The 27,357-nt window shown below is 45.4% G+C and overlaps 1 protein-coding gene across 4 annotated transcripts in view; it reads left to right on the plus strand.

Annotated features, from left to right (window-relative positions):
- The first annotated feature begins 3,460 nt into the window (after positions 1-3,460).
- ZFP64 (ZFP64 zinc finger protein) overlaps positions 3,461-27,357 on the plus strand; it is a 75,578-nt gene continuing 51,681 nt past the window's right edge. The window contains exons 1-5 of one of the 4 annotated variants that reach the window (XM_082428384.1): positions 3,461-4,070; positions 7,221-7,454; positions 18,108-18,269; positions 19,331-19,393; positions 22,400-22,651. In XM_082428384.1, the coding sequence (XP_082284510.1) occupies positions 4,025-4,070; positions 7,221-7,454; positions 18,108-18,269; positions 19,331-19,393; positions 22,400-22,651 (757 nt within the window). In that variant the 5' untranslated portion in view covers positions 3,461-4,024. Of the gene's footprint in view, positions 4,071-7,214; positions 7,455-18,107; positions 18,270-19,330; positions 19,394-22,399; positions 22,652-27,357 lie in introns of all 4 variants that reach the window. The other 3 variants (XM_082428383.1, XM_082428382.1, XM_082428381.1) reach the window with 3 other exon arrangements.

A 27,357-nucleotide genomic window follows, 5' to 3' on the forward strand; every position in this document is an offset into this window, starting at 1 on the left:
ATATTCATTGCAGCTTTGTCTGTGGTAACAAAAAAACAAACTAAATGTTCATTAACAGGGAATGTTTAAGTAAATTTTAGTATATGTATATACACAATGGAAACCTGAACTCTTCCTAAAGCAATGAGGCAAATCTAGATCCACTTGTAAGCAATATTTTCCAAAATACATTGTTATGCAAAAAAAAAAGCAGGCCGTAGAGTGTTGTTTGCATTACGGTATTATTTGGAAGAAAAAGAAATGGATGGATATACAGATACCTTTCTGAAGAACACCCCAGAAGCTGGTAATAGTGACTACTTCCTGGAAAGGAAACTGGGGGGCTGTGAGAGGTTGAAGGGGCGCCCACTTCTCACTGTATACCTTTTTATACTGTTTGAGTGTTTTCATGTTAAGATATTAACTATATAAAAGAGTGAAAAAATCGAGCATGTGTATGCTTGCTCGTATGAAATTATCTAAGTGAATATACTATTAAAACACAGGTGTGCCACCCTCAGTTAGATGCCAGGCAAGACTCAAAGCCAGCTCTCATCAAAATAATTGGTTGTATAATCACCACTTAATGCCTGACAGGTTGAGTCTTGATTATATCCTATTACAGCAGGTTTTAGCACTTATCTAACTTTCAAGTGTTTCTTTATTGACCTTCATGTTTATGTAAGGACTGCACACAGTTGTTAAATATTGTTAGTGAATCAATTTTGGAATATAAAAAATTTTCCCCTGGTCTGCTCCAAGATTTCAGATCAGGTTTCAGTGAAAAGGTCAGGAGGGGCTTGCTGGTGTCATCCACGACGTGTGTCCATGCTACATGCCTGGAGCCCACGCCCCAAGATTCTATTCCAATGCATCTGGGTGGTGCCTGAGCTTGTGTGTTCTCAGCAAGTTCCCTTGGAGACTCTAAGGCCCTCTCCAGTTAAGAATCACCTGCCGCGTCCAGAAAAGCAAGAAGAAAATTATAAGCCCCACAAACCTTAATCTAAACCTTAAACCAGAGCCCAACCAGAAAGAGAAAGCAACTCTGAGGATTTAAGTAAAGTTGATGTCAGGAACTGATTCACAGGTGATGAAAGGGCTGAAAGGCCAAATGGGAATGGTTAGGCAACCAGAGATTAGTAATGGCTGGAAGTCACTACCCCTGCTCCCCAGGGAGAAGGCTGGGGACCAAGGGAGGAGGACATATTTTCAGACACCAGGAACCAGTCACCTGCCAGAAGCTGAGGCCACAGTGGGCCCTTCTGGGATCTGGGGCCATAGCAGAGACACAGCCACTGCCACCCAGATAGGGAGAGTGGGGGAGAAATACTCTGGTTTCTCCCTTCCACCCATTAGGCAAACCCAACAGGAAGCTAGAAGCCCCAGGAACCTGGAAATTACAGGGGTCAGCTCCCCTGACATGCAGAGCTGAGAGGAGTGGCAAGGAACGGATCAAAGGGCAACAGACTCAGGGCCAGCTCACCAGCCTCGGTTAAATTTACAGGTGAAACTTTAGGCCAAAATTTCCTGTAGCACTTTTGAGGAAACTGAGTGGAGAGGTTGCTGACACAAGTACTTCTGAAAAATGCAAAGCTAGCCATTCTCGTTAGCCTTTGTCTGGGAAAATAAAGGAGACTAAAAAGGTATTTGCATACCAGTTACCACACAACTTAAATGGAATCTATAATTTTTCTAGATTCTGTCATTGTACCACACTTTTGTCTCTCTGTTTACTGAAAAGGGAAAAATGCTCTTCTGTAATAGTCAAAGGTTTGCTTTAATAGTTATCTTCCAAAGTAACCGTGATACTAATCACCCACCCATCCATCACTTTTTAGATACCAGGCACTGTTATAGACGCTGGTGTACAACAAGGAAGAAAATAAAAGTTTCTGTCTCAAGAACTTAAATTTTAGTCTATTGTGCATGGTTGCCATAGGAAACTAAATTTGTTAAAATGTCTACTATCAAAAAATTTTTTGATCACTTGAAATTACAAATGATTTTGTTAAGAGAAGGATATCTTTGCTCACAAGACTTATGACAATTAACCTAGTGACTATGGCCTCATTATTCTTGTTATGATTAATATTACCGGAATTTTAAAAATATTGTGTATTTTCTTAATAATTGAAGAAAGTATCTGGAAATCTCCTGCCAGGAATCATTTAATGAAGGATATAATTCTAATTGATTGACTTTGAAGCATATGCAAATCTCTGTACTTCTACAGTTTCTGATACTTGCCCTCAAGTATTCTTAACTGAGCTGGTCCTTTATTGGCCTTTTGACTGGAGGAAATTTATTTAACCTTTAAGAGGCTCAGTTTCTACATCTATAAACTAGTACGATAGTGTCTATCTCTGTGTTGTTCTGAGGATTACATGACATAGCACAGGTAATACAGGTAATTCCTTGGTAGAGATTTTTAGTCAAAAGGAATATTTAAACCATAGGGGGGGTAAACCCCTTTTTCTATCAGAAACATGTTGGAAATTTTGTATAAATACATTTTATTTGAATGTAAAAACTCAAATACATGCAGCACAAGGGCAATGATCTAGGGGAACTGATACTCAGTCTTGATATCAAGAAGTAATAAGGAGGAGTGGAGACTGGGGTAAACTGGAGAAGTCAGGCTTCATCCAAAGGAGCGGCTTCTCAGACCTAGCCAAGCGCTACCATGTGATATTCCAAGTCCAGATTGGAGTGCCCACTGAGGCAAAGAGATTTTTATTTTTAATCCCATGTTCATTAGGATTTATTTAATGTAAGGGGCAAGGGAAAACAGGTAATAAACAAGTAAATTGTCATCTATCTCTAAAGACAGATATACAGATAGACTGATGGATTGATAGATAAATACAGATAGAGATATTCCAGATATACAATGTTAGATGTGATAAATTCTAAGATAAAGCAGACCGGAAGGAAACAGGGAGCCACTGGGTGGTGGAGGAGGGACTGCAGGATTAGAATGGGCTAGCCAAGGAGGGCCTCTCTAAGGATGGGAATTTGAAATCAGGACCTGAAGGGGTTATGGAAGGTGGCAGGTGGATACAGAGGGAACGGTAAGCACAAAAGCCTTGAGGCTGGAGAGCGCTTGGGGCTGCGCCTGAGGGAAGGAGAGAGTAGTAAAGAGATGAAGTCAGGCAACCGGTCAGATCAGGGAAAGCAGCGTCCACCAATAGCAGGAACTTCACCTTATAACTTAGAAATGCTCATCCTCGGGCCTCACCCTAGGCGCACTGAGTCAGAAACTCTGGGGTGGGCCCAGCAGTCTCCGTCCTAACAAGCTCTCCAGGTGACAGTGATGCACAAAAAAGTTGGCAGACCCCCGGAGCAGGGGGCTTACATTGATTGATCCCAGTTGTTACTCAGGCACGTGATCACGGTCCTCTTTATTTCATTAGCTGGGCAGGGGACCCGCCCAGCGCTCTGCTGATTTGCCGGGCGCTGACGCTCAGCCGGGGTTCACCTCAAGCCCGCGGCGCCCCGCGCACCCACCCAACTGCAGCCCGACTCGGTCCTCTCTGCAAACCACCCGGGCGACCCGGGGCGACACGGCTGCCCGGCCACAGTGGGGACCAGACGCCCAGGGCTGCAGGTGCAAAGGCGCCAGAGCCGGGGAGGCCAAACGCGCCGGCCCAGACCGCAGGGGTGTGAGCGGGGCGCCGGCTGCCGCAGCCCGGGGTGCGCATCCCTCTCCGCCCGTGGTCGCCCAACCCGCGGAGACGCGTGTGCGCCATCCGACTCCCGGGGGAATACGCGGGTGCAGGGCCTCGCGGCCCGGGCATCGGGATTGGCCCGCTGCTTCCCCCGGGAGCCGCTGATGCAAAGGCAGGTTGGGGCGGCCGAGCCCGGCCAGCGCCCTCTAGGCAGCGGAAGTGGAGCTTGCTTTACATCCGTCCTCCCCGCCTCGCAGAGTTGGGAGAAGGAAGGCTGGGGGGTGTGGAAAAATAAAAGGAAAAGTCCTTGCACCATGTAGACCCGCGCCCCCCTACCCTGGCACCCCGGCCGGCCGGGAACCTCCCAGTCTGCGGCCATGAACGCGAGCAGCGAGGGCGACAGCTTCCCGGGCTCGGTGCAAAGTAAGTGCTTTTCCGGGCGCAGCGCGCGCTCCGGGGCCCAGTGCGCGCTCCGGGGCCCGGGCCCAAGCACGTCTGCGACGCAGCTAGCAGGCCCGGGGCCCCGAAATCAGGGTGACGGCCCGGAACCGGCGTCTCGGGGACCGCGGCGGGCGCGCCGTCCGGGAGGCGCCGGAGAGGGCTGGGGGGGGGGGCCCAAGCCGGCGTGAGGGGGCGCCGCTCTCCAGCCTCCGGAGATCGCTTGGAAGGGAATGGTGGGGGAGGGCATGCCGTTCAGACAGTCGTCACCCCCTTGGGGCATTCCCCGCCCCCCGGCGGAGTTTGGAGGTAGATTTGGGGTAACCGCGGCAACGCTGATGGGGAAACTTCTGTCTCGGCGGCCCCAAATTCTGGAAGTCTGAGGCTCGGGGACTTTCACGAGGTCTGCCGGCTTACTGCAAAGCCTTTTCCACATTAAAGGTGGAGATCTGAATGGGGAACGGGGCCGTGGTCGTTTTGAGTTTAGGGTTCATTTTAATTTTCTTGTTGAGGACAGCCTTTTTCAAGCCCATGGTTTCGCCCGGAGCATTGTTTCCCAAAGTGTGGACCAGGGACTGAGAGCAAACCAGCCACCTGGGAGCTCGAGCGCTTATTGAAAAAAAAAAGAAAGAAAAAAAAAAGCTCTCTGTGCCCCACCCATCAGGTGGAGGGATGGGCTTGAGGGGAGGAGGGCGGCCTTATCCTGGGCGATTCTGATGCACATAAAGTTTGAGAACCCCTGGCACCTAGTAAGCGCTTAGCTTGTTAGCTGTTACTGTTTACAATTTTGGAGACATTGTTTCCCAAACTTGGCTGTGTATTCCATGCATAACTTGTGAAAAGTGCAGATGTCCCTAAACCTCAGCCCGCATTCAGCCCACCACCATTGTGACTCAGTATCTCCGAAGTGGGGCTCACACGTGGCCATATTTAAACAACGCCCCCCGCCCTGCCCCCTTATTCTGATGCGGAGACAGGTTTGGAGAACTTTGCAAAGATAAAGGAATTCTTTTTGTTGGTGATACGCACAAATTGTGCCCATTGTTTGTTACTGGGTCTCAATTAATACAGATTTTCAGAGGGGATACTTTCAAACTCAAATAGGGCACCTCAGTAATAACCCCACCAGGTGACATGCTGGGGGAGGGGATCCCTGTGCTGGCCTTTTACAAACACCATCTCATTTAATCCTCATAACCATCAACCATCGTATGAAGCAGAAACTTCTCCCCATTTCTTCTTGGGTATCAGTCCTATTTGATCATTAAGGAATCCTCAGCGATGCAATCACTACATCTCTTGGTTCCTTGTCTTCCTCTCAGCTTGGGCACCTTAGTAGCTACAGGAAGGCAGTGTTCCAGAGGAGAAGAAAAGTGTCCATTCCTTCCATCCATTCCTTTCGTTGTTTGCAAGATGGCTTATAAAACATTACCATGGGGCTTCCCTGGTGGCGCAGTGGTTAAGAATCTGCCTGCCAATGCAGGGAACACGGGTTCGAGCCCTGGTCTGGGAAGATCCCACATGCCGCGGAGCAACTAAGCCCGTGAGCCACAACTACTGAGCCTGCGCGTCTGGAGCCTGTGCTCCGCAACAGGAGAGGCCGCGACCGTGAGAGACCCCCACTCACCACAGCTGGAGAAAGCCCTCGCACAGAAACGAAGACCCAACACAGTCAAAAATAAATAAATTAATTAAAAAAACAAAAAACAAAAAACATTACCATGCTCAGCCCAGAGGATCTCTTCATAGCAAGTCAACCAAATTGTATTTCTGCACAGAGATGTCTTGTCTTGGTTGGAAGGGGGAAATTGGACGTAAAGCAAATATTTTATAAATTTTCCAAAAAGATTGTGATGCATGGATGCCAACCATATGTGTACAAAGGTAGTTCTCGTACTGTTTAGACTGGGGAAAATTGGGAATAATATACAAACCTTATAGCTACTGAGAAATCATGAGGCTTGGAAAACATGGAATAATGTGTTGTCATTAAATAATTATTTTATAGAGATTTTAGTGATATAGCACAATGGTTGTGCGATAGCATGTGGGAAAAAGATTAATTTACAGTGCACTAGGATCTTAAACAATGTTTAACTGAAAATGAATGGAAGAAAATATTTTGTAATGTTCAAGGTACGCATGGGTGGAAAGATTGTGAGTGATTGCCCTCCTTGCTTCGTCTCTTCCAAATTTTCTGTTATAAACATGAGTTTCCTTGTAATAAGGCAAAGAAATTTTTAAAAATAAAAATTAAGGTAGTCATATTAGTTAGAGACTTATTAATTGTATTTCTTTATTTAACAAACATTTATATAGCACTTTCTAATATAGTGCCAGGACTGTGGTAAGTGCTTTGCAAATGTTAATACAGTATTAACTCTTTGTATTATTACTATTGTGAAATAACGCCTCTGTCAGTTAGGAATGAATTTTGGTTGCAAGTAACAAAACTGAACTATACTGGCCTAATGAGAAGTCTAGAATTGCTTGATTCCAGGGTTGATTCAGGGGATCAGTGAAGTAAGCTTTTGTAGAGATCTTAGCATTTATCTCATGGTTACAGCATGGCTGCAGAAGGTCCTGGCATCACATCTGCATTCAAGGCCAGAAGAAGAGGTGGACAGTGTTAACCATGTCAGATCCCTTTTTATCACGAAAGCCACACTTTTCCCAGAAGCTCCTCCAGCACTGTGCTGGAGGGTTTCCCAAGTATGTAGTGGACCAAGATTATTTAGACTAGTGGTTCTCATAATGGGGTAAGGGGTTGGAATAGTGGGGGCATTACTTTTCATAATGACTGGGAAGTACAACTACCTTTTAGTTGGGATAGGAGATGGCTGCTGATCCTTTGACCTGTAGGGTAGCCCTGCACATTGGAGAACCTTCTCACATAAAATACCACTAGTGCCCCGTAGGCAATGATCAGGAGCATCGCTTGGGTCTGGGTACATTGCTGCTAGGGCAGAACTGGGATTCTGTTTGCAAGAAGAGGGGAGTGGAACAGATATTGGGCCAGCAACTAGCTTTGTCTGCCACCATGCCCTTTTTTCTTACCATGAATCTGGTTTGTGTTGTAATTTCAAGCTGTTTGGAATTAATCTGTGACTTCCCCTATGTCCCATGGAGTTCCAGGTGGCACAACAGTGCTGGTTGAGCTGACTCCCGACATCCACATCTGCGGCATCTGCAAGCAGCAGTTTAACAACCTGGACGCCTTTGTAGCTCACAAGCAGAGCGGCTGCCAGCTGACCGGCACATCTGGGGCGGCGCCCAGCACGGTACAGTTTGTATCAGAGGAGACGGTGCCTGCCACCCAGACTCAGACCACCACACGAACCATCACCTCGGAGACCCAGACGATCACAGGTATGGCTGGGGGATGGGGGAGTCACTTAGAGTTGGCCTGGCTATGTCCCAAACGCCTCCACAGAACTTGTTAAAAATATAGATACTCAGGGCCAAGCCCCTAGGGTTGCTAATTCATTATTTTTAACAAGCTCCACTGGGAAGCCAGCTGCCCAGCCAGGTTTGGGAACCGCTAGGTTAAAACATTAAGTGGTAGCAGTTATAAATTGTTGTCATGTGGTAAACAAAACAAACAGACAAAAACCAGGTTTCTAAAACAAAAACCTATATACTACGAAAAAATACTCGCAGGAAATGGTAAAAAGGAAAAGGTGGTAATTTGGGGTGGTGGGAATATGTGTGTGATTCCTGAATTTGCATTATTTGTCTAAAGGGACAAAAAAAAAAATGTTTAAATGTTTTTTTTTTAGTTTTTAAATCTATAAACAGGCGTTGATGCCTCCCCTCCCTTGTGCTACCAACCAGGAAAACAGAAAAGTTCATCCTAGTTCTTGGTTGTGTCCAAAATAAATTGCAAATGGATCTAAAATTTAAATGTGCAGCATGAAACTGCAAAAGTTCTAGAGTAAAAATTATACACACACAGAGACCCAAACACTTAAACACACACACACACACACACACACGCCTATACTTATACCTACTTATACCTAGTAATGTTAATGAGAGAAGTAAGCTGTGCATAAGGCATTAGGGAATGGTGAGGACTGTGGTAAAGTAGAGAAAGCTGCTCTTTGGATCCAGTCAGATATTTGGGTTTTTCTGAGAAACTGAAAAATGTAAAATTTCCGAAATTTTAAAACTTTGTTGGCCAAACAGAATACATCTGTGAGCCTGACTGAGCACACCAACAGCTTCTGGCTTGTTCTCAGTGTCTTGCAAGCAGTTAATCTGGAGCTGAGGTGTGGAGAACATCTGAAGTGGGGGTACCAACTTTCCCCCTATCAGTTGTACATTGGTGTGGTGTCTGAATTTTTCAGCAGCAAGCAAAGTTTTGTGGTTGTTTCCTTAATGCCTCCAAAATAATGTTTCTGCTGAATTCCTTAAGCATTGAAATATAATTGATCACCTCACAAACTTTAATAAGATTACCTTGAGGTCTTCCCACTTTCTCCCGAATTTATTTTAATTCTCATTTTAAAGGAAGTCACCAAGAAAATGTTAAAACTGAAAACCACCTTAGAGATGAGCCTGGTACAACCTTCTCCTTTTACAGCTGGACAAAGTAATGCTGCAAGTGGGGATGAGACATGGCCAAGGTCCCACCACAGGTTCAAGACGGTCCTGGGACTTAAGCGCTTTGGCCCTTTACCCTCGTGGTCTTCTCCCTGAGGACTTCGTGTTGGGTTCCCTGTCCTCAAACACAAACACCCAGTAACCCCACACCCTGGGTGTGAAGCCTGGGACACAAGGCCCCAGCGTGAGGAGACCTCAAGGCCTACACTTTATTTGTGGCCATTGCATCTTTCTGGGTTCCGAGCCTTCACTTATGCTGTTCCCTCTGCCTAAAATACCTTTCCTGCCTGGCTGACACCAGCTCAACCTCAGAACTTTAAGGTTCGTGACAGACTGCACACAGAGGATCTGGCTTCATCTCAGGACATTCCCCTCCCCTCTGAATTGCAATAGCCTTGATGATGTCCTTTCTGTTTTCCAAATGTGCCACGTTTCCTCAAGCCTGGGAGCCTTTGTAGGTGTTGTTCCCTCTGCCTGGAACTGACTCAATTCTTATGCGTGTGTCAGAGCTGGGCTTAAAGGCATTTCGTCAAAGAGCCCCTCTTTGACAACACACATGCACGTGCACGGTTCTCCCAGACCAGGTCAAGTCCCAGTACTTAAATGATTATTTGCAGAACAAACTTCAAGGTCTGTCCCATCGCTGAACCTTAAGCACCACGAAGTCAGGAGCTTCACCCCTCGTGTTCACCGTGGATCCCCGGCACCTTATTCTAGGCACTTATTCTTTGTGGAGTGAATGCACAGTTGCCCAAATCTCACATCCATCCGTGAAGCTGACCCCACACCAAATAACTGCCCCTTCTTTTGTCCTAGTTCTTTGCTCAGAGATGTTCACCCTCCTCTTAGCATTTCCACTACCCTGCCGTCATTCTCTCTGGCCATGCCTCGGTTTTGCCAACTGCCCTCTACGCTCAGGCCAGGCCTGGAGCCCTCTTTGTGCCCAGCTCATGGTGGTACCTACTGCACAGAGCTGACAGGAGCTCCAAGCTCCAGAGACGGACTGCTGGACATTTATCCCAGTCTGCCGTCCTGGCCTGTGGACAAGTCGTTTACTCTGCTTAATATTCCTCACCTGTAGAAACGGGTTATAATGGTACTTAATACTATTAGGTAGTAGAATTCGGTTCCTAATACCTAGTATCACTGGGTTATTGTGAGGACCCTGCAATAATCCACATAAAGGACCTGGGACAGTCATCTCAATAAACGACCGCTTTTATTAATGCAGAGATGAATGCGTGGGGTGAGGTTTGCAGGATGCCTGAGTCTCTGCCTGACCAAGATTTGCAGGATGCCGAGTCTCTGCCTGATCCAGCTGCTCTCCCTGATTGCGCCTGCATTTCTGCCACAAAACACGCAGAATCTTGCTTTTTTTCCCTCTCTTTAACACTATTTAGTTTGGTTTTCTGGGCCCAACTTCCCCCAGGTTTGGGCTTCAATGTTGCACTAGCCGCAGTTTCCAGACCTACCCGTGGACCAGGATCCCCGGGGAGCTTGTTAAAGATACTGGTGCCTGGGCTGCACCTCTGAACCCAAATCGCTGAGGCTTAGGCATCTGCATTTTTAACAAGCTCCTGGGGGATTCTGGGCCTCGACCCAGTTGGAGAGTCGCTCACTGCCCGAAGCCACAGTCTGACCCCTCACCCTGGCAGATTCCTCCAGATACCCACACCCAGATATTGTCCAGGGCAGTTTGTCCCTCTTCAGTCCTTGATTAAACCAAACCCTTCCTCACTCAGCTCATATGTCTTGTCTCAGCCCAATAATAGTTGGATGTAAAGTAAAATTTATTCTCTGTCTGCTAGCTTTGAAAGCTGCCTACTGTTTGGCAGTTAATTTAAGAACTTTTCTATAAAAGCAGTAAAATTAGATATTGATGCTGGCAAAAAAAAAAAAAATTAGCATCCTACATGCATTTTTAAGTTCACAGCTTAAAATCATGGGGCTTTGGAGTCAAGTCCCCAAGTTTGAGTCTTGGCTGCACAGGGCCTTAAGAGCTGTGTGACCGATGCAAATTATAATGGCTCTTGGTGTCTCATTTTTGAAGTGGGGACATGAATAAATAGAAAGGCCACAGACTTTGGTAGTGAAGAGTCTAAGGTCCTGAGCCAGACTGCCTGGGTTCAAATCCCAGCTACATCACTTGCTAACCAAGTCAACCTTGGGCAGGTGACTTAGGGTTTCAGTGTCTTCGTTTCCCCAGCTGTAAAATGGAAGTAATGATGGTTCTCACCTCAGAGGGTCCCAGCCAGGCTGCCATGGGCACCTACATGGAAGACACTTAGAGCTGTCAGGGTTTAGCTCTCATTACTTACCGAATCAGGGGCTGTGAAAATTAAATGAAACAGCACACGGAAAATTTTGCACAGGGCCTGGCTCATGGCAGGCCCCCAGCCAATATGAGTTGAATTATCACTGGACCTAGAATGATCTTTCCCACCTCTTCTGCTTAATTCCCACTTTCTTAGGTCCCAGGTTAAAAGTCACCTCCACCTAGAAGCTAGCTATGATTTCTCCCTCCCCCCCCCACCCCCCCTAAGGTTAGGTTCTTCACTGCTTCCTCACCTAGCATGTATCACAGTTGCAATTAATTTGTTATTTCGTAACAAGCAGTCTTTAGCCAGAAAAGTGAATTCAGATGCCCCTGGGGATCAGGCAGTGGCAGCAAATGCAACCGCAGATCCACTGTGGTGGAGAGTGGGCGGGGCTTTGGACAATAAGGAGAGGAGGAGGAAAGCAGCCCCTGAGAGCCAGGAAGCAGCGTCAGCTGGGCCTTGGTGTTGCTGGGAGCTGGGCTGACTCGCTGGTGGGCCGTGCTGTTCTCCTGTTGAACGCAAACAGGTTCACAGAACGTCTGCGTGAGACGGGGCCACTCTGACTGTGGTGGGACAGGATGAAAACAAAACCCCTCTGTCATCATACCTGAGCCACAGAATACCAGACATCCCCTCCTCCCCCACCGATCTGAGTGACACTGCTGCTTTACCTATTACAGCTTTAGCCTTCTCTGCTTCTCGGTAATAGTTGCTGAGATATCAAATCGTAGACTTGTCCCCACTTCCTGACAGCCTCCAATGCAGGCTTCCTTGAACTGTCCCCCCAAAATCATCTAACATGAGCCCCAAACCTCTAATACTCTTTAAGTCTTTTCTAGCACCCTCTTCCTGAGACCCTCCACGGCTCCCGTAGTATGAGGTTTCCTTCATTATAATGACTAATCAGCCTATCCAACTACAGGTGTGTCTCTGGTGGTCTTTGGCCAGAGGTCATTGACCTAGGGAAGACCCAGCCCACCTAGTTGATTTTGAAAGCCTGAAAAAAAAATTCTGAAGGCTCAGTTTGGCCTGTGGGCCCCCAACTAGTAGTTTAATATCTAGTTTACTAGACTGTAAATCTCCCTGGAGCAGGAACTAATCAGTCTTGCTTTCCTGCCACCCGGCACCAGGCCTGGCACATCCTAGGCACTCAATAAAACAGTTACCAAGTGAATGCAGGAAAGGGCAGCTGTAAGGATTAACTTCATTAATGTGCATGGAGTTCATGGCGTGGCGTCTGCCCCATCATCAGGGCCCAGCGAGGGCAGCTCTGGGACTGTCGTGTGTGCCAGATGCTGGAGCCGAGATAATGGAGGTGCTTCCCTTGGAGAATTCCAAGCTCATCAGGGAGGGGAGGAGAATTTAGCTGTAAGACATACAAACCCAGCCATCTGTGACAAGTACAGCCTTGTGTAGAGAGTTCATGCAGTAGATTGGTCCCAACGGGGAAAGCCAAGGGAAGAAATGATGAGTGAGATCAAATGTATAATAGGCCTTGAAAATCTCACCTGCCTTGGGGAGGAAGATGGGGGGCGGAGGGCGGGGAGCATTTCCTCCTGGTGGTGTGGAGGTGGAGAAGCTGATCTTGCTTCTGAAGGCGAGATGTGATAACAGTGGCAGGAGATGACACAGGGCGGCGTATGGGGCAGCAGCCCTGCTTTGATCTGGCCTTTAGCGTGAAGGAGCTGGGGAGCCACTGAAGGTTGCCGAGCGTGTGAGTAATTTAGTAAGACAAACGATGTAATGATTTGCCTGGAGAATCTGGCAATAATAATAATAGCTGGGCTTCCCTGATGGCGCAGTGGTTGAGAGTCTGCCTGCCAATGCAGGGGACACGGGTTCGAGCCCTGGTCTGGGAAGATCCCACATGCCGCGGAGCAACTAGGCCCGTGAGCCACAACTACTGAGCCTGCGCGTCTGGAGCCTGTGCTCCGCAACAAGAGAGGCCGTGATGATGAGAGGCCCGCGCACCGCGATGAAGAGTGGGCCCCCGCTTGCCGCAACTAGAGAAAGCCCTGGCACAGAAACAAAGACCCAACACAGCCATAAATTAATTAATTAATTAATTAATTTTAAAAAATAATAATAATAGCTAATTCTCATGTACTGCTCATTATGTGCCATGTACTTTTTAAGTACTCTATATGAAGTAGTTTTTCACGACTTAAATTGTTACGAATTTAAATTTAACATTTCATTTTAAAAATTAAATTTTCACAACATAAATTAGGTACTAAGAATTATTATCCCCATTTTACCCATAATGAACTAAAGCACAGAGGAATTAAATAACTTGACCAAGGTGACAGAGCCAGAAAGGGGCAGAACGGGGCCTGAAAGCCAGGCTACCTGGCCGAGGAATCTATGCACTTGACTGCACCACCTCACCCCTTAGTAAAGTCCTCACTGCAGTGTTTCTCCAAAGAACCACATGGAGCTTTGGTGGAAAATGCAGACACCCAGCCCCCTCCCTTAAGTATACCATCTGGGTGGGTCTGAGCAGGGTCCTGGGACTCTGGACCAGCCAGTGAGGGCTTGGGTCAGTTCAGCTGCTTTCAGTTGCTCTTAACAGCACTAAACTCCAAGAGGGCTGGATGGTCAGACATTCCTTCTCTCAGGACAAGAACGGCAGGGCAGACCCGGGGTCTTTGCATCCTCAGGGCAGACCCGGGGTCTTTGCATCCTCAGGGCAGACCCGGGGTCTTTGCATCCTCAGGGCAGACCCGGGGTCTTTGCATCCTCAGGGCAGACCCGGGGTCTTTGCATCCTCAGGGCAGACCCGGGGTCTTTGCATCCTCAGGGCAGACCCGGGGTCTTTGCATCCTCAGGGCAGACCCGGGGTCTTTGCATCCTCAGGGCAGACCCGGGGTCTTTGCATCCTCAGGGCAGACCCGGGGTCTTTGCATCCTCAGGGCAGACCCGGGGTCTTTGCATCCTCAGGGCAGACCCGGGGTCTTTGCATCCTCTTGCTGTCCTCCGCAGTAGTCCTCCTCACGGCCACAAGGTGGCCGCTGCTGCTGCTTTCAGCCTCAAGTCTTCACGCGGCCCTGCCCATGGACGGGGAAAGGGGCGGCTTCGCTCTACCGGAGAGGAAATGCTTCTCCAGAAATTCTAGATCCCATTGGCTAAGATGCCCCGTTCCGCTGTCTTGGAAGAAGCCAGGCCAGCAAGGGACAAGGAGGAGGGGCTTAGCAGTGGAATCCAATCCCAAGGCCCCTCTGGACAGCCACACTCCTGCCACTACCCTGTTAGAATAGTCTAGAGCAGGAGTTCTCAAAGCTGGTATGCAGAAGAATTACATGGAAAACTTGTTAAAAATCAGCTACAAATATACCCAGACTGTACCTAGATCTCGGCATCAGAATCTTTGGTACATGGTCAATTTTGAGAACCACTGGACCAGGAGGAGAAAGGCAAGAAAGGATGGAAATCTTTTAGTGGCAGTGTCAGGCACATAGGTGCTTCTTTTTTCAGAATGAAAGTCCACGCCAAGCCGCATATCTTCGCCCCAATTCCTAATTCCAGGACGGGGGACAGATGGGCTGATGTGCTGGGGCAGGTGTGGACCACATTCGGGAAAACCCTTTGGAAGAGCATGAGAAGACTTTTCCTTCAGAGAGAGGTGGATTTTTCTCCCAGGAGGTGAATTCTGAGTTTGCATTTGAATCAAGACCCCTAAGTGTGAGTCCTAAGCATGGCCTATTTTGGAAGAAACAGGAACAAACAAACGATAGATTTGACAATATGACAATGAAGCAATTTCCTTAATATGTAAAGATTGGGACTTCCCCGGTGACGCAGTGGATAAGAATCCGCCTGCCAATGCAGGGGACACGGGTTTGATCCCTGGTCCAGGAAGATCCCACATGCCGCGGAGCAACTAAGCCCGGGTGCCACAACTACTGAGCCTGTGCTCTAGAGTCCGCGAGCCACAACTACTGAGCCTGCACACCACAACTACTGAGCCTGCCCTCCAGAGCCCACGTGCTGCAACTACTGAGCCCACGAGCTACAACTACTGAAGCCCGCATACCTAGAGCCCGTGCTCCGCAACAAGAGAAGCCACCACAATGAGAAGCCCGCACACCGCAACGAAGAGTAGCCCCCACTCGCCGCAACTAGAGAAAGCCTGCGCGCAGCAATGAAAACCCAACGCAGCCATAAATAAATAAATAAATAAATAAATAAATCTGTAAAGATCATTTACGAGTCAATGAGAAAAACATAAAAATTCAATAGAAAAAAAAGCTAATAGCATGAATAGGCAGTTCATAAAGAAAGTATATGAATGAATAAAATATAGTGAAAAAGAGATTCATCTTCACCAATTATTAATGAAACGCAAATTAAACTAAAATGATCTCATTTTGTCCTGTCAAATAGTCTGTGTGATAGCCAAGGTGAAGGGGAGAATGTATATTGATTTAGATTTTCTGGAAGGATCTCATAATTATGAATCACCAAGCAATAAAATGACCATTGCATTTTGACCCGGTTCTTCAGCTTACAGGAAGGTATCCAGAGAAACTAGAGATAAGTTAAAATTTTTGGATAGGTATTATTTATAAAGGTAAACACCTAGAAACCAACTCATTGTCCAAAAGGGGGGAATGGTCAATTTAACTGTGACAGCCAACATGGTGGCATATTATGTAGCCATAAGAAATTGTGTTTTGGATGAATGATAACGTGGCAGAATGCTTTCACATAGCAAAATTGTTTAATAAAATTGCTTAATTGTTTAATAAAAAAGAAAAGAATACAAAACAATTTAAGCCATGACCCCAGTTTTATACTTTTAAAATCTGTATACAAAGGCTACGTTAGCCATTTGGTCCATCATTAATTCAACCAGTGTTCTCTGAGCCCCTGCACTGCCAGCGTCTGTGTGAGGTTCTGGGAAACAGTGATGGAGAGAAACAGGTGTTGTCCCCACCTGGTTCATCCAACCAAAGGAGGAGAGGATGGTCATTAAATACTTTCCCAAATAGCTATTTAATTACAGTAGAGATAAGTACTTTGGGGGAAAAGTTCGGTATTTAATGAGCATATCATGCAAGGGGGTATACTGCTGTATGGGGACAGAACTGGGCAGGTTTTCTTCTCTACACTTTTCTGTCCTCCCTAGATTTTCTACAGTTGGTGTTTACTTTTGTTTTGAAAAAATAATACATTTTTAATTTTAAAAAATAGAAAAGGATTTAAAAAATGGAGTTTTTAAGTCGAAGAAGAGAAGGGAGAAGCAAAGTGGCTTGGGAGACGTGAAATCTTCAGCTATTTGAAGAACAGTTTTGTGGGAGGAGCTACAGTTGGCCCATGTGAGCCCAGCGGGTCTAAGACACCAGTGGGTCCTAACCACAGAGAGAGATTTTGGTTCCATGTGACATTCTTACTTTTTAAGCAACAACATGAGTGAATAACTGAACACCCAAGGTGCTCCTGCTACAGACCGGGACTGCATATAACAAACCGTGCGTTTCAGATGCGCACCTGGGCACGCGGGCAAGCCAGGGAGAGCCCCGGCGGCAAAAACAAAACCAAAGGCAGGCGTGAGGCTGTGAGCTGCTGGGGGTTGTTGGGGGAGGGCTTGGCGGGGGGGGGGGGGGGGCTGATCTCACTAAGCACTGGACTTGGTTATGAGAGCCGTTGAGAACATTCTCCCCTGGGGATAGGTCACGCCTCCGCTGGAAGCAGTTCCCCCCTCAGCAGATCTGGGTGCTTGGGGTTGCCCCTGCTGCCTTCACTTCTGCCGGACGCTCAGATTCCCCAAGGCCACTGCCACTATTTATGCCAAGTCTGAAGACAGACAAGGGACCCCCCCCCGAAATGATCCCTGCATTTGGGTGCCTGACTCCCTATGCTTCCTGCCGCCTCCCCCAAGACACCAAAAGCACAGGCAACAAAGGCAAAAATGGACACCTGGGACTGCATCGAACTTCTGTGCATCTAAGGAAACAACCAGCAGAATGTAAAGGCAACCTACTGGATGGGAGAAAATATTTGCAAACCATGTATCTGAGGAGGGGTTACTATCCAGAATACTCTCGTGTTTCCCCTTTGCTGTGACTCACCACGAAAGGGATGCTAAGGCTTACGGTGGAGGGGCAGGTGGACAGTTAGGGGACAAAGCCCCATCAGTCTCCCTGGAGGGCGAGAATCCCAGGCTCAGGATCATTCAGGACCCAGCACTTACCTCCCAGGAGGGTTACGGACTTCACAGCTGAGCTGAGCCGAAGGGAGGGTCTGGCCACTGTCACAACCCCTCCTCACCCCAGTGTCTTCCAGCCTTTTTTTGTTCAAAAAGTGGTAGAGCAGAAAGTTGGGAGGTCATGGTAGCATGAACAGCCATCCTAGTTTTAGCACTGAAGGTCCTGTATCCTGGGGAACCCTCAGTCCCAGGCAAACGAAAGCAGTTGGTCTCCCTGAGTCTTGATCATTCCCGTTGAGAGTCTGGTGCCCAGTTCTGCTCAAGTGTAGTAACTAACATTTACTAAGACTCAGCTGTGGCCATATCCTGTGCTACTGATGCTCTCATGAAACTTTGCGATAACCTTACGAAGTGGGCACAGTGATTATCCCCACTTACAGGCAAGGAAACTGAGGCTCAAAGGAGTCACGTGACTGGCCTGAGGTCCCACACCTAGGAAGTAGCTGAACCTGGACTTTTATCAGTTCAAAGATACATTGTAACATCTGAAATGGGGGTGCACCTTGGAATCAGTGAGATGGCTGCCAGCCAAGAGGCAGTCACCAAAAAATTGTCTTTGCGCGCTTGTAAACAACCTTGATTGCATTGTCATTGATCACTTTTTTTGTCCCTCTGGCAGAGTTGTGTGCATTTTTTGGAGCTTGAGTCAACTACCTCTCTTTCTGCCCCCACCTTTTTTTCAAATCAGGGAGAAAATCTTTTCCAAAAGCCCTGCAGCAGATGTTCTCTAGTGTCTCATGGGCTAGAATGGGGCCACATGATCACTCCTAAGCAGCAAGGGAGACTGGGAAAGCAATCTTAACATGTTCATTCTCTACAAAGGAAGGTGGGCAAAGAGAATATCTATTGGGTATTCATATTATGAAAATTAATAATCATCATATCTTTTAGTTTCAGCTCCAGAATTTGTTTTTGAACATGGCTATCAAACGTATCTACCCACGGAAAGCAATGAAAACCAGACAGCCACTGTCATCTCTCTCCCTGCCAAGTCACGAGCCAAAAAGCCCACGGCCCCAACTGCTCAGAAGAGGCTTAACTGTTGCTATCCAGGTAAAGGCAGCATCATGTCCTACTTTTGTAGAGAATGTGACATTTAACAGGTCCAGGACTCGAACTCGTGTATTCCTGACAACTGGACGTAGATGTGCTCCAAACTGCTTGGCTTAAAAAAATCAACCCACAGCATTTGCATCATCACATACGACCTGTCTCTCACTGTCTCTGGGCACCATGCACTGGGCTCTAAGACTTTTATAGCCATGGGCCTTTCTTTGAATGGGACTAGTGAAAATTTCCAATTACTGTGAATTTTTCTTTCTGTGCTATAACTTAGGAAGACATCCAGAAAAATTATTCCTTCCTTACTTTAAAAAAAAAAAATCCTTTAGGGAAGGCAAGGAAAATTTCAGACTTAAGGAAAAGTTACAAAAATAGCACAAAAAATTTCTGTGTACCTTTCATCTGGATTTCCCAAATATTAACATATTACGTTTGCTTTGTTGTTCTTTCTATATATACGTATATTTCCCCCAAAGTTGCAGACATGATGTCCCTTTACCCCTAAGTACCTCAATGTATATTTCCTAGAAACAAGAATATTCTTTTCTATAACCACAGTACAATCATCAATATCAGGAAATTAACATTTATACATACTATTATCAAACTGCTGACCTTATTAAGATTTTACCAATTGTCTCACTAATGTCCTCTGTATCAAAAGAAAAACTGGTCCAGGATCCAGTTCATACTCACACACTGCATTTAGTTTTCATGTGTCTTTAGTTTCCTTTAATCCTAAGCTTTTGTCTTTCATGACCTTGACAGTTTTGCAAAGTACAGGCCAGTTATTTCATATTGAATAAAATGTTCGTCACTTTGGGTTTGTCTGATGTTTCTTCATGATCAGATTTAGGTGAAGCAATTTGAGCAGGAAGCACAGACGAGATATTATGTACTTGGTACCTGGTATCAGGAGCACACTGATACCTGTTGGTCCCGTTATTGTGGGATTAACTTTCATCACTTGGTTAAGGAAGTTTCTGCCAGGCTTCTCCATTCTAAAGTGACTGTGTTTCCCTCTGTCATTGATCTTTCCTTGCCTTCTTAAGGTTGCCAATTCAAGACTGCCTATGGCATGAAGGACATGGAGCGTCATTTAAAAATCCACACGGGTAAGTGTTTCACACACATCCCTTCTCTGTGCTGGGAGCTGGGGATCTGGACAAGTCAGACACATGATATGATGCAGAACCTCACTGGTCATCACGGGAACACAAACACAAATGAAATAAAAACGAGATGCTGTTCCTACACATGCTTTTGGCAGAAAATGTTTAGAGCAATAAAATCCAGTGCGGGAACAGATATGAGAAAACTTAGAAGTGGAAATGTGAACTGACAGACATTTTGGAAATTGATCTGCCAGAATTAATTAAAATTTAAATGCACATATTCTTCTCATTTGGAGGAGATGATCCTGTAAGTAAGTAAATGTGTGTGTGTGTGTGTGTGGTGTGTAATGACTGGTAAACAGATGAAGAAGGGGGAGAATAGTAACTTTTCATTTATGTATCTTTACACTGCATCATTGGATACCTGAGTGTGTTAGTTTTGCAATTTTGAAAGGGGAATTTAATAAATACTTTTTTAAAAGGAGAGAAAAGGATTGCGTGGAAAAAGAAAACCGTGATTATTTCTGGTGATTTTAATTTTCTCTAATGTATTATTTTTATGTCTCCCAGACCTTCTGCATGGAGAAGGAATTGCTTTTAGACTATTTTTAACGAAGTATTAGATGCTCATAATTCAGATGATACAGTCATATATAAATTCAGTGAGTGTCAATGTGCATAAGGGAGGGACACTGAAATTTGGCGTGGGCGTCCCTAATCGCCCAAATTCTGCTACTTAGCCTCAGATAAAATATCCAGAAGATAAAATATCCAGCAGTTATCTCTGATATTCCTTGGCCACGGCCAACGATTGCCGTGTTGCACTGGGATCACCATCATGTCTAATCAGCCTCACAGCGTCATGTCATTTGGATTTCTTCTAGGTATCAGAATCTGAAGTTATTAAGTTTTAGGTATTGGTAAGCATTCTCAATGTAACAAGCAATGAATCTCTCCTGGTGGGTGCCCTGTGTTGAAGTTCCATCAGTCACACGTGGCATATTCATCATTGTAAGAGTAAAGTGCTGTCATTATTCATGATAATTGGGGAAGCATTATAAAAATATAAGTGAGGACAACACCCTGGAGTTCATCGCTGCAAATCTTCAGGAAGCAGCCTCTGCTCACAGCTAGCCAAGCTTGGGTTTGTAGGATGGTTTCTGCATAACTGCAGCATCTCCGTCAACATCTTCAAGTCAGAGAGTTGACAAGGTGTACTTACCTTAGTTACTTTCGGGGAAGAGGGCGTGGCCAGGAGCAACAAGAGTGGGGCTCTTTACCAGCAGAGCTGGCCGAAAACCATCCAGCTCCACCGACGTCCGGCATCTGCTCGGTGTTGCACATACACGGGATGGCGCCCACAGAAGCTGTTTAGCAGCTGACAGTAATGAGAAATTATTGTTCCTGGATTTTTTAATTTGACTGTGAACATTTTTAATAATAAAATTACAATCTTTAATACACTTCTAGATGTATTCTTAAATCCCAGATGTTTATTCTATGAGGATAGTGATCAACTTTGGCTGACAATTGATTTTAGCACTTAGCTCTTTAGGATTTGGCCAAAATACATGTTTGATATGTAAAGAGTGAAAATCCTGACTCACAGCCCACATCCTTCTCATCTGACACATGCCCAAAAGTCACCAGTCTTAATAGTCCAGTGTGTCTCATTCTTAAATTTTGGCATGTCTATACCAGGCTTAAACACACAATTTACTTTTTCCATCTCTTATTAAGTTAATAATATATACACTATCACTGCAACTTTCTGTTTCTCCTTTAATGCTGGATGTCTTTCTATGTCCTTATGCATGTATCTACTTCATTCTTTTCGATGGCCAAGTAGGAAATTGGTTCAATAATTTATAGTACATCCATATAGTGAAATACTTCAGCCTTAAAAATCATGTTGTAGAAATTTAATGATGTGAAAATGATTGAAATTATTTTAAGTGCAAGAAAGTAGTCAGTGGAGAGGCAGTGTTGCATTTGGCTAAGAAAGCAAGACTGTCCTGGGTTCTAATCCCAGTTGTTGAGAGAATTAAGTAAAATCAATCAGGGGCACAGTACCTTTCAAAAAATAAGTGTTTAAATTGACGTTGGCCAAGAAGGTTTTTATACCCCAAAATGTACACACACACATACAAGATAATTGGAAAAGTATACATCAAAAAATTAGCAGTTGTTCACGCGTGGCAAGTTGACGATGTGCGTTAGTGAGTACAGATTAAGCTGCTGTAGCAAAACAGCCCAAACACCAGCTCACACAAGGTAGGGGTTTATGTCTGTCTCACGTAACTGTCCAGAGGTAAGCAGGTGGTCTAGGCAGGTAGGCAGCTCTGTCCCCATCATCCAGGGACTTAAGTTCTCTCTATGTATCACAGTACGTTAGGTTACGTATCCACCATCTGCAGGTATGCTGTCCTCACCTGCTTGTTCACCCTCATGTCTTGGTAACAGCTGGCAAGACAGGTGGAAAGAGAAAAAGCAAAAGGCAAGCCATTTCCTTTTACGAAAGGGACACATTTACCTTCTCTGCCATTTGATTAATGAGGACTTCATCGCAGAATTACCCCTGGCTGCAAGTGAGGCCGAGAAATGTATTCTTTGGCTGGTCAGCCGTGAGCTCTACTAAAACTTAGAGATTCTGAGTTTTAGGGTGTGTTTGTTATGAAAAAGAAAAAAGAACTAATGGGTATGAGACAGTGTTTCTTATTTTACTTAGCTGTACTTTAAAATTTTGAGTTGCCTTCTATTTTAAATTGATAAAGAATTCATCTTCAATGTAGGAAAAATTAGAAAATACTAATAAACAACATAGAAGAAGCAATTCCTCCTCTCCCAAGACGTTAGCTCTTTGCCCATCATCCGTGTAGTTTTGCGGGGAGGGGGGGTTCTAAATATTCTTGGGTGACTGTGTCTTACGCTTTTCATAAGGCAGTGGGAAATAAGCCTTTTTCCTTTTTCATCTTGTTTCCTGATGCCGTCTGTGCACGTCTGAAGGAGACAAACCCCACAAGTGTGAAGTCTGCAGCAAGTGCTTCAGCCGGAAGGATAAGCTGAAGACCCACATGCGGTGCCACACGGGCGTGAAGCCCTACAAGTGCAAGACGTGTGACTACGCCGCGGCGGACAGCAGCAGCCTCAACAAGCACCTGCGGATACATTCCGACGAGCGGCCCTTCAAATGCCAGATCTGCCCGTACGCCAGCCGCAACTCCAGCCAGCTCACCGTGCACCTCCGGTCCCACACAGGTAAGTCCTTCACATGGTCCTTACGCTGCGCCCCCAACTTCCTGTTGCTTAAATCACCAGCGCCTTCAAGCACTGAGTCACAACCTAAGTAAAGGACCTGGGCACGTTAGTTCATTCCATGGTTTGCAATTCATCTGCTCAGAGGTCGCTTTCTCTGTAAAATAGGGAAAAACATCAAGGTTGTAACTTTATACATATCTTTATGTAGCTTTAGACCCTATTCACTAGTACTTAACTGAGGAGGTGCGCTAAATGAAATACAGATATAAGCAATGCATTTTTAATCAATGTCTGCATAACGTATGGTTAGGCATTTCAGTCATCTTTTAAAGACTACTCTTACCAGTTCAGCATGGGACAGCTTGATGAAAAAACTCAGCTGAGTAGGTAACTTAACAAATGATGTATGTTTTCCTTTTAGCAAATGTGTCTCTTAGCTTTTGATACAATGGTACTGTGTAACCACCACAAAATCTCAGCAGCATATTATAAAAGCATTTATTGCTCACATACTTCAGGTCAGCAGGGAGTTGGCTAGACATTCCATTGATCTTGGCCGGGCTTAATCACATGTGTGGGAAAGGCTGGGTGTCCGCTGACCTTGGCTGGGGATCTGCTGGCTGTCTCCTTGCCTTGGCTGGGGCAGTCTGGCTCTGCCCACATGTCTCATAGCCTCCCTCTGGGCTACTCCAGGTTTGTCCTTCTCATGACAAGGGCAGACCTCTGCATGGAAGACAAAACAAGTATGCCCCAATGTGTAAGCTCATTTTGAGCCTCTGCTTGCATCCCATTGGCTAAAGTAAGTTAAATGGTTGGGCCTGGTGTCAAGGGGTGGGGCTGAGCTCACCCACAGTGGAAGGTCATCCCAGGGTTACATGGCAAAGGCCATTTTTGCACCAACCATCATTCACCAGTTCACCCCACCATCATTCACATCTCTCTGCAGATGCATTCATAGCCTCCCAAGACCCACACAAGCCTAGCCAGTCATAGGATCAGGCTTAAAGACCAGGAACTTGGAGTCTCCATCAGGTATAGATATGGCTTCTCTTGACCGAGAGCCTTCTGCAATAAAAAGACAAGCTGTCTGTCCCCACACTCCCAACATGCGGCAGTGAAACGCAGCCAGGATACTTATAATATTCCTGCTGTTCCAAAGGGGAAGAACAGGAGGCGCTTGGCAGTCACTGGTGCACAGATTTCTGAAATCCCTCTGGGCAGATGTTTCTAGGTGCCCCCAGTCTGGGAACAGGGAATGTTTCTTGATTAGGCATTGACTCGGCTGCCTGACTTTTGACTCTGCTCACTGGAGCATCCTTTCATCACCTCCCTTAACCACTTCTGAAAAGGAGTGGAAAATGTGCCTTTGAGAAGCTTTCTCAGCCTGCTTCCTGCCTACCGAAAGTTGGGATCTTTTTAGATTTTATTTTAGTCTCGACTGACAGCTTTGCTGATAGAGCTATCTTAAAAACGTTGTGAGTTTCCTGTGTATCTGTGTGCCAAAAGCCACACCCATAATTCTTTTGGAGACTTGCCTTTCCTCTAAACTCAATTATAGGCACTTTTGGCAAATAATGTTCTGTAGGTTGAAGCCGGTGAGACTTTTAGGAATCCTTGTCCAGCTGAGAGGACTTCCTTGGCACCAACTTTATTCTTTTGGAGATTTTAACAAAGAACCTTATGCTTACACCCTTCATTTCTCATTCGTTCTTCCCTCTGCGATCAGTTCTCTGGATATGATCTTTGTCCCCAGGCTTTTGTCTTACTTTGAAAATCTTTTGCTGGTTGAAGATGGGAAACTTCATCTAACCCAGCACATCTTTGATTTTCTGTATTCTCGCTAAATTCCATTTTGAAAATGGCCAGTTCTTTTTTGAATTTGTGTGTTTCTTGTGGGACCTTATCATATGCAGCTTGTAAGACATTTTCACTGTTCGGCCTAGAACTAATGAATCTCTTTCCTCAAGTCCAGAATTCAGTGGGTACATTTTCTATCTTCTAAGTTACGACAGGCGACAGTTTTCCCAAATGCTTGCCATGAAATGTGTGCACTGCCACTTTTCCAGCCTTTACCTGCCCCCCAAACCCAAAGCTACGTATTTCAGTTTTCTGTTACGGCAGCGCTCTGTTTCTTGATGCCAATATGTATATCAGTTATCTGTTGTCACAATAATGCAGTGTAACAAAAACCCCCACAGAACCTCAGTGGATACAACAACATGCCTTCTCTGTTCATTTTGGGGGATCAGCTGGGTGTCATCTGGGCAACTCTGCTGGTCTTTGCTGGGCTCACTTACAGATCTCAGAATCTGCTGGCTGTGGGCTGGCTGTCCACTGGCCTTGGCTGAAACAATCCAGCTGTGCTCCACGTCTGTTGTCCTCCTCCTGGGATCAGCGGGCTAGGACAGGATTGACCTTCTCCTGGCGATGGATGACAGAGGTACAAGCGAGCAAACCCCGATTCACAAGCCCATTCAAGCCATTACTTGTATCAAGTCTAGTTAACATACCATCAGCCAAATCCAATGACGTGATAGAGCCTATTTTATTAGGGGTCATGGCAAGTCGTCCTGCCCCTGTCGGGAGAGCACGCATAATTACATACATGGCAGAGGCCATGGCTACAGGGAGCGATAGGAGGTGGGGAGGTCTGGGGACATTAATCTACTACAGCAAGCTAAGACATTGGCACAACTGGCACCCATCTGATTTTCTTCAGAAATCTCAGCCTAATTTAGAGGCGCTGAAGGATTCATTTAGGGAAGTTGTTCAGAATCATCTTGACTTAGGAGGGTAAACTTAACCATTTCATTTATAATAGCATCTTTAAGTTGGTCTAGAAAATGTATTTTCTAAAAATTTAAATGTATGCTGTTTATGTAGTATCTCCATGGAATGTTCATTTCCCTTTTATAAATCTGTGGCACTTGTAAAATTTTACAAATTGTAAAATTAATAGGATTTTGTCTTTACCCTTCCATCTCTTTGATCGACTATATTGTCTCAGTAGCAACCTAAACTCAAGAAAGATCTGTCAGCTTAAATATATCAGTTGCTTGTTCACGGAGCAACATTCATTAAATCCTCACCAGGTACCAGACACTGTGAGGGTCAGATAGTGGGCAGGAATGAACGTGGTCATTAGCTTTGGGGACCTTATGGTCCAGTGGGACTGGTACTGACCAGTCTGCCTCATTTAAGAAATAAATCTATGGTGAAAAGGAAAAAGAAGATAATGATGATGAAAAGATTTAAACCCTTTGCCTTCACGTCAAAAAGTGTTGTTAAGCTCTGCGACTCAGCTGTGAGATTTGGTTATCTGGTTTTTCTGGGTTTGACCTCTGCTAAATTGCTTTTAAGAAAAAAAAAGGCAAACAGATCGTCACTAATTTGGGCAGTGATGTAACTGGAAGACCTAGTAGAACATTCTACAACAGTGATTCTTCCTCTGAGTCCACAGACACCTCCACCCAGGGATCCATGAGTAGAATTTAGGAGGACCCTGAACTTGGATGAGGAAAAAAATTACATCTTCATTTTCACTCATCTTACTGAAATGTGACGTGTCCTTCAGTTATGAAAATAGGCATCCAGCCTGATTACAGTGCGTGTGAACTTGTCGCCAGTAGAAATCACAGATCTTTTTTTTTTTTTTTTTTTTTTTTATTTATTTATTTATTTATTTTTGGCTGTGTTGGGTCTTCGTTTCTGTGTGAGGACTTTCTCTAGTTGCGGCGAGCGGGGACCACTCTTAATTGCGGTGCGCAGGCCTCTCACTGTCGCGGCCTCTCTCGTTGCGGAGCACAGGCTCCAGACACGCAGGCTCAGCAGTTGTGGCTCACGGGCCTAGTTGCTCCGCGGCATGTGGGATCTTCCCATACCAGGGCTCGAACCCGTGTCCCCTGCATTGGCAGGCAGACTCTCAACCACTGTACCACCAGGAAAGCCCACAGATCTTTTTATAACATGTTTTTGATAGATCAAAACATCGTTTACACTCTTCTCTATTTAGAAATTGGTGTAGTCACTAGACCCACCGCTAGAGCTTGTTACTTAATGCACACACATTGCCAAATCACAAATTTTTTCTTTTAATTTTTTAATAATTTTCAATGTAATTAGTTTCTTTTGTATTCCTTTTGATTTTTATTTTCGTTTACTTTGTGCATTTAAACATTACCCCGAGAAAGCGTGCATGGGTTTCACTAAACTGCCAGAAAGGGGTCCGTGGCATAAAAAAGGTTGAGAGCAACATGCTAAGGCAGAAGTCAGCAAACTTTTTCTATGAAGAGCCAGATAGTAAATATACTTTAGGCTTAGCGGGCCATACAGTGTCTATCACAGTTTACTCACCTCTGCCAGTTGTAGCATGAAAGCAACCAGAAACAACACAACAAATGGACGTGGCTCTGTTACAATAAAACTTTATTTACAAAAACAGGCTGTGGGCTAGATTTGGTGCACAGTCTGTATAGCTTACCATTCCTTGTTCTAGAGTTTCACGTGAATGATCTCAGTGGCATTTAGTCATGCAACGCATTGTTTAGTTTGGGGCTTCTTCCTTTTCTCGAAGCTTGTTTAATTTGCTCCATCATTAATTGCATTTATTAAACAGCTCATGGTGATGTTATAGGTCTTATACCAAAAAGCCAGAACACAGTCCCACTCTTTGGAGCTTATGGTAAGAAAGTGAACATTAGTCATAT

The sequence above is a fragment of the Balaenoptera physalus genome (genome assembly GCF_965194825.1).
Source record: "Balaenoptera physalus genome assembly, chromosome: 16".
NCBI classification, from domain to species: Eukaryota; Metazoa; Chordata; class Mammalia; order Artiodactyla; family Balaenopteridae; genus Balaenoptera; species Balaenoptera physalus.